At 40.4% G+C, this 7,862-nt stretch overlaps 1 protein-coding gene across 1 annotated transcript in view; it reads right to left on the reverse strand.

The window, feature by feature from the left end:
- Positions 1 to 1,433: 1,433 nt before the first annotated feature.
- LOC109913431 (caltractin-like) overlaps positions 1,434 to 7,862 on the reverse strand; it is a 13,113-nt gene continuing 6,684 nt past the window's right edge. The window contains exons 3-5 of the mRNA XM_020512943.2: positions 4,615 to 4,722; positions 3,690 to 3,793; positions 1,434 to 1,799 (exon numbers count right to left, since the gene is read on the reverse strand). Coding sequence (XP_020368532.2) covers positions 1,627 to 1,799; positions 3,690 to 3,793; positions 4,615 to 4,722 — 385 coding nt within the window. The 3' untranslated portion in view covers positions 1,434 to 1,626. The remainder of the gene's footprint in view (positions 1,800 to 3,689; positions 3,794 to 4,614; positions 4,723 to 7,862) is intronic.

A 7,862-nucleotide genomic window follows, 5' to 3' on the forward strand; every position in this document is an offset into this window, starting at 1 on the left:
ACCAGTTTAGAAAATGTCCTGATTGTAAGCCTATGGCATGAAAGAAAAGCAGTAACATGGGATTGAAACTTAAACTATTCTAATCCAAATATTGGAGCAAGGACAAACATTTTGTTGAAATAAGAAGTATCCTTGGGGCCTTTGCTGTCATAACTTCAGCAAAACTTTGGCAGAACCTTTGTAAGCACACAGACAGAAATTCGATCAAGTTGTGGTAGCGGGCCACCTAGTAGCTCCAGTGAAATTCAACTCCATGATCAGGCTTTTTGAGAAATCTCCCCAGTAACATTAGAGTTCTGAAACTTTTATTCCAATATTTCAGAATCTACAATGAACATAGAGATTGCAGTTTTGCCATCTATAAAAAAGGACATCTTTAAATGGAAAAAAAAACTGCAGAAAGCTGCAACATAAAGGGACTTGGGGTAATTCTTCACAAAGCCCAGAAAGCCAGCACACAGGTACAGCAGATAATCAGGAAGACTAAGGGAATGTTGGCCCTTACTTAAAGGAGTTGGAGTATAAGAATAGGGATGTCTTACTGCAACTGTACTAGGTACTAGAGAGACTACATCTGGAGTACTGAGAGTAGTTTTATGCTCCTTTTTTAAGGAAAGACGCTTCATTGAAAGCAGTTCAGGGAAGGTTCAGTATGATCAATATATATTATGGAGGAATTGTATTATGGTCAAAGGCTAAACAGCTTAGGACTCTACTTACTAGAGTTAGAAGAATAAGAGACACTCTCTTTGAAGTATTTGGGATTCTTAAGGGGCTTAACATGGTAGACGCTGTGAGAATGCTTCCCCTTATGGGAGAGTCTAGGACCAGAGAGCATAGTCTCAGAATAGAAAGACTATGGCCAATTTGAGACTGGAATTAGGAGAATTTTTTTCTCTCAAGTTGTAAGTCTTTGGAACTCCTTGCCACAGAGAGCTGTGAAGGCTTGTATGTATTTAGGGCTGGGACAGATAAATTATCGATAAGTCAGAAATCAAAGTTCACAGGGAAAATGCAGGAAAGTGGACGTGAGGAATTCTGATTAGCCATGATCCTATTCAGTGACAGAACAGGCTTGAGGGGCTGAATGGCCCACTGTCCCTAGTTCTTATGGTCTCGTTTGAAAAGATGAATTACTCCTGATTGCATTTTAAAGTATTCAACAACAGATGAATCACAGAATCCCTACAGTGTGGAAACAGGCCATTCGGCCCAACAAGTCCACACCACCCCTCCGAACCAGCATCCCACCCAGACCCATTCCCCTACGCCTGCATTTCCCATGTCTAACCCATCAAATATAAATATCCCTGGACACTAGCCAATCCACCCAGCCTGCACATCTTTGGACTGTGGGAGGAAACTGGAGCACCCAGAGGAAACCCACGCAGACACGGGGAGAATGTGCAATCTCCACACAGACAGTCGCCCGAGGCTGGGATCAAACCCAGGTCGCTGGTGCTGTGAGGCAGCATTACTAGCCACAAGGTGTGAAGTTTTTATTTGTATTTTGAAAATAACTGTGTCCTTTCTAGTTTATCCTCAGGTAGATAGAAAGAGAAATGGTTAAAAATTGCATGGGAGTGAGCATGCCAGCAGAATGAAAATGCCCAGGTGGTTCACCAGTCAGAACAAGTTTGTTTGTAGCATGAGATTGATGAACTCTTCTATGTCAACTGTACCATCACCATTCTTGTCCACTTTCTTGATCATCTCCTGCAAGTCCTGGTGTGAAAAGTAGACACCTGCAGATTTACAAGCATCTTTGAGATTGTCAAAAGTAATCTTTCCATCACCATCTGCAAGTAATCATATTGAGACATTTATATAATGAGTAACATCTCTTTTTGATTTTTGCTTTTATTATTTTTCTTAGCAATCTTGTGGTCAGGGAGAGAAGAAGATATTTGTAACAGATACCTTATTCCTCTAGATCTGCTCAGAAACTGATGGCAGGACCTTTTATGCATAAATTAAGTATTTGGGCAGCAAATCACACCACAACATCAGATGTTGACATTCCTGGAATGCTGCACTGCAAACGTCAGTGAACCTAATTATTCATAGTTGCTCAAAGCTACAGAAAGCATTTCTGCTCTGTCTTCCTTGATAAGGGAAGGGTGTATTGTATGGAATTACAATTGGCTGGCAGGCTTTATTGACGGGGACAGCAATTTGAGTGAGGGATTTAAAAGAACTCATCCATGTAAAATACCTGCATGTAGTGGCTTTAGAACTGAAAGAAGGAGAGAAATTACAAAATGCTGACATGACATTTAGTTTACCAAGCGACGGAATGCCTAATAGGAAGATATTGATGGTTACATTTGATAGGTTGAATTAAACAGTTTAGATAATAGACAGCAGTTTGTTTTTGTAAACAGTCATTACTAATACTACTGAGTTGCTGAGTGTCACTTTGAAGGTTACATAAGCAGTGGTGATATCAGATTATTATATACAAAGAGCTGGCAGAATAGCATAAACTTCAGTTGAACTACGCAATCACTAGTTACATTCATATAGCTATCACTATTTAAAACAAAATCTCACATGTATTGTAAGGAAGTATGATATCAAAGAAGTTATGTTACTGGGATTAGTAATCCAGCTGTTGGGCTAACGATCTAGTAAGCATGAATTTATATCCCACAAAGAATTTAAAATCAATTAAATAATCTTGGGAAAAGAATGTTCAGATCAAAAATGGAGATCATAAAACTACTGGATTGCTGTAAAACCCCAAATGGTTCATAACAAAAGAAAGACTGTCATTTATATAGCACATTCATGATTAACTGACATCTCAAAGTGATTGAGATAAAGGATATTATTAAGTTGGAGAGAGTTCAGAAGAGATTTACCAGGATGTTGCTAGGACTAGACAGTTTGAGTGAGAGGGAGATGCTGGATAGGCTGGGACTTCTTTTCACTGGAGCACAGGAGGTTGAAAAACCTTATAGAGGTTTATAAAATCATGGGTATAGATAAGGTGAATGGCAGATGTCTTTTCCCGAGAGTGGGGGATTTTAAGACTAGAGGCCACATTTTTAATATGAGAGGAGAAAGATTTAAAAAAGACATGAAGGGCAATTTTTTTTACACAGTGTGGTTTGTGTGTGGGATGAACTTCCTGAGGAAGTGGTAGATGGGGTTACAAAGTTTAAAAGACATTTGGATAAGTACATGAATAAGTAATGTTTGGAAGTGATATGAGTCAAGTGCAGGCAGGTGGCGCTAGTCTATTTTGGGATTATGGTTGGCATGGACTGGTTGGACCAAAGGGTCTGTTTATATACTGTACGACTCGATAACTGTAAGTACTTCAGAGCAAAATGAAATATTTTTGAAGTGTAGTATGATGAAACCCAACAACCAGTTTACACACAGCAAGATCATACAACCAGTAAAGCAATATTGACAAGATTGTCTGTTCTTGGATTATCAATTGAAGGATTAATATTTGTCAGGATATTGGGGATTGCTCTTTTGCTTATCTTTAAATTTTTGCCATGATTTTCTTTTCCAATTGGACCTCAGCTAAAAATTTGATGCAAAAGACAGATGTTCTTTAGTGCAGAGATCTACTACTTTTTCATTCTGTATTATTGTGCCATGTTGTATGCTTCAATTTTTGGTCCGGTGAAAATTCCTGCTCCAGTTTTGAAATTTGATCTCATGTTACTTACCGCAGTCAAAGAGACTAAATCCCAGTTTAATCTCCTCGTAAGTGTCTCTGGAATCTCCCTGGTGCTCCATTACAATCTGAAGGAAATCAGAGAAACTTACTCTCCTGTGGAAAATACAAAATTCAGTAACTAGTGAGGTTTTCCAACACAAACACCCTCATTCTACTCCAAAAAAAACCATAGAATGCAGCAAAAAAAATTGTAGCTGATGTAAGACAAAGACAATTGAACCATAAAGAAGGAAGATGGAAGCTATTAGCTTCCCGATTTTCTCAGTAAATGGGTGATATGTGGTGGTGCACTGAACAGACAAGCTAATGTGGTCCTTTCACCTCGTCTATACTCATATCAGACAAATTGGTATTTGGCTCCTGTATGTCTGGATTATGAAGGGGATAATATCAACCAAATTTCCACTCCTGAGCTGCATTTATTGGTATCAGCAACAACCTGAACAAGCAGTGGATATCTTAGAAGCACAATGGTTATCCCTACTGTCAAGTAACCCATGAAATTTTCCACCTTTTGTGATCCCCTAAGTGAAGATCAAATTTGCAGGTAAGGATTACAAGAGTCATATAGCCCAAAGCAGGCCCTCCAGCCCAACAGGTCCATGCCAACCAGGTTTCCTAAACTGAATGAGTCTATGTTTGACCCATATCGCTCTAAACCTTTCCAATCATGTACCTGTCCAAATGTCTTTGAAACGTTGTAATTATTCCTGCCTCTACCCTGTCCTCTGGCAGCTCGTACTATATATGTGCCAGTTGGTACCCATTTAAACCCTCACCAACAGAAGTTAGCACTTTCAGAAAAAGTGTAAAATAAAGGGGAACAGAAAGCAAATGCCTGTTTGTGTAATACAAAGAGAGCTGGAATCAGAGTGTTAAGTGCCACGGGGAAATGTGGCCATAATGACACTTACTCTTCTTTCAACATTCTCAAATTCCTCATTGTTTTCCTCAGCTCTTGATGGTTGACAAGAAATCCTAGGGTCTGCAGCGCTGTACAGACTTCATTTGTACTGAGATACCTGAATAAAATAAGTAATTAGCATAAGTGAAGCATTTTCCTCTTAGATAAATTAAAGTTCCATTAAATTCTGACTGTACTTGTTCACTGTTTTCAATATGTGTGGCTCATTAGAATTGATCAAAAAATCGTTCTGCTTTAGCAGAAACAGCAATATGCATTTCTATAGTGTCTTTAACCTAGGAAAATATCCCGAGATGCTTCAGCACCAAGCAATATGAGATACTGAACCACATGAGAAGGTGTTAAGGAAGGTGATCAAATGCTTGATCAGAGAGATCAGGTTTAGGTGCATCTTAAAGGCAGGCAGAGAGGTTTGACACAGTAAATTCCAGAGCTTCATTCCAGATGCTTGAAAGTATTGGTGGTATAATTAGAATCTGATCATATTGGCAGCACGGATATCTCCTAAGAATTAGGAGCAGAAGTAGGCAGCTCGAGCCTGCTCCACCATTTGATACAATCATGGCTAATCTCATCTCAGAGGGCTTTTTAGAGCTGGAATAGGTTACAAAGATGGAGAGGAGAAATGTGAGGAGAAATTCAAAAATGAGGATGAAAATCTCAAACAGGAACCAATATAGGTCGAGCACGGGTGAATGGAAAGGAGGTAAGATACACGTGAAGATCCATTATTTGCAGAAATGGCTAGTCACAGAGGGTGAGAGGTTAGTAGTGCTGTTAAGGACTCTTGGTTATCCACAACTTACCCACTAAAGAATACAATTGCTTCTACTTACTCTGATATCATTGGTCCCTTGTACCATCACCAATAAGAGACAAACTAACCACCGCCCCAATGGTGTTCAATGGTGTTACCATCATTTAATCCCCCACTATCAACATTACCATTGACCAAAAACTCAACTGGACTCACCACATTAACAGAGTGGCTACAAGGGCAGGCCAGAAGCTGGGAATACTGCGGCGAGTAACTCACCTCCTGACTCCTCAAAGCCTGTCCACCATCTACATGGCATAAGTCAGGAGTGTGATGGACTACTCCCCACTTGCCTGGATGAGTGCAGCCCCAAAAACACCAAGAAGCTTGACACCATCCAGGACAAAGCAGTCCGCTTGATTGGCATGACACCCACAAGCATTCACTGCCTCCATCACCGACGCTCAGTAGCAACAGTGTGTACTATCTACAAGATGCACTGCAGAAATTCACCAAAGATCCTCAGACAGCACCTTCCAAAACCATGACCACTTCCATCTAGAAGGACAGGGCAGCAGATATACGGGAACACCACCAAGTTCCCCTTCAAGTCACTCACCATCCTGATTTGGAAATATATCACTGTTCCTTCACTGTCGCTGGGTCAAAAACCTGGAATTCCCTCCCTAATAGCATTCTGGGTCAACCCACAGCAGGAGGACTGCAGTGGTTCAAGAAGGCAGCTCACCATCACCTTCTCAAGGGCAACTAGGGATGGGCAAGAAATGCTGGCCAGCCAGCAACGCCCATATCCCACAAAAATGAATAGGAAAAAAACTTATGTCTCAACACGGGCTCAGCGATATGGTGACTGACAGAATTAATTGCAGGTTAATTTTGTTGAATTTCTTAAGTGAAGGATTTTTTCTCTCCAGCTGTTGCACCCATGAATTTTGTTCTTTTTTCTCATACTCCTGGCTTGACACCATTGTGGAACACATTCTGGGTATACATACCCACACTGGCTGCACAGGGGCATCATCAGGACTGAGGCATAGTTAAGAGGTTGTTGCTGTGTTTACTCAGATGTCAGGCATCTCCCTTTGATTCTTCATCTCGTAAAGTTGTACCCATAAGTGAGCGTGCGTGTGTGTGAGAGACGGAGAGGGAGTGTGAGTTTATACTTGAGACAGTGTGTGTACGTGTGCGTGAGAGTATGTGTATAGAGTGAGGGTCTGTTTGAGTGTGTGAGCATGTGTGTGTGAGAATTTGTGTGTATGTGTGTGGGTGTGAGAGTGTATAGTGTGGTGGGGTCTCCTGTAGTGTGACATGAACCCACACACACACATTCCCTCTTGCTCCTCCACACACACACACACACACATTCCCTCTCTCTCCTTCACACACACACACACACACACACACACACTAATCTATGGGGTGAATTTGTCTTGCAGATTTGTAATTGTAGATACATTCTATTTTGTTCAAACGGCACACAATTTGTAGGCAGTCAATGTGGCATTTCATAAATTCCTACTTTGGAAATAAAACCAGTCTGACTCCAAGTTGATACACATCCAGATTCTAAACAAGGCCTCACACCTAAAATGCATTGTCTGACCTGGAATGTCACCTCTGGTATACAAAGGGAACTGATAAGACCTTTATTGTCTTGGGACACTGACTTGAAAGAAATTCTGGAATTTTGCATATTCATCCTTTCTAACTGATTAAAGATTTAACAGACATCTTAGATTTGGTCAATACTGCATCAATTCTATGACCCTTTGATCTTTTGCTTATAAATTCTGTGTCCGATGCCACCTCTCTCACTGGTACCTGAGAGAAAGAGCAAGACTCAGAAAGCTTGTGTCTTCAAATAAACCTGTTGGACTATAACCTGGTGTCGTGTGATTTTTGACCTTGTCCATCCCAGTCCAACATCAGCACCTACACATACAATATGTAGACTCTTCATTTGCAATATTTCAACGGGCAGCTACATCAAAAAAAGTTACTTCTGCTCCTGCTTACACGTCTCAGGAAAATATATCCACCATTAGATGTGATTTTGTCATTGGAAGTCACTTGTTAAATAATCCAGACTGCTAAGAATTATTGGAAGCCAGTTTAAGATCAATAGGATGCTGTAAGAATGAGAAGCCACACACATAAATACATACTAAACACCAAAATTCCCAGTATTTTGTTTTTTGCTTTGAGGTCCATGTATGGCAGCAACTTCCAGAAGTAGAAACCGGGAACTGGAACATTCATTTACATGGGTAGAATTTCCTGGCACCTGTGCATTTCCATAGGCAAAAGCATTTTGTACATACATTGTATCTGTTTTATAAATAAGGGGCATGGAGTCGGCTAACCTCTGCTGCAACTCCTTGGCAACTTCTGGAACAATCGGAACCTACCCACATTGTATGAAAATTAGATTGACAGTTAACTATTCTTACTGTATCTCC

The sequence above is a fragment of the Rhincodon typus genome, chromosome 31 (assembly GCF_021869965.1).
Source record: "Rhincodon typus isolate 14 chromosome 31, sRhiTyp1.1, whole genome shotgun sequence".
Taxonomy (NCBI): Eukaryota; Metazoa; Chordata; class Chondrichthyes; order Orectolobiformes; family Rhincodontidae; genus Rhincodon; species Rhincodon typus.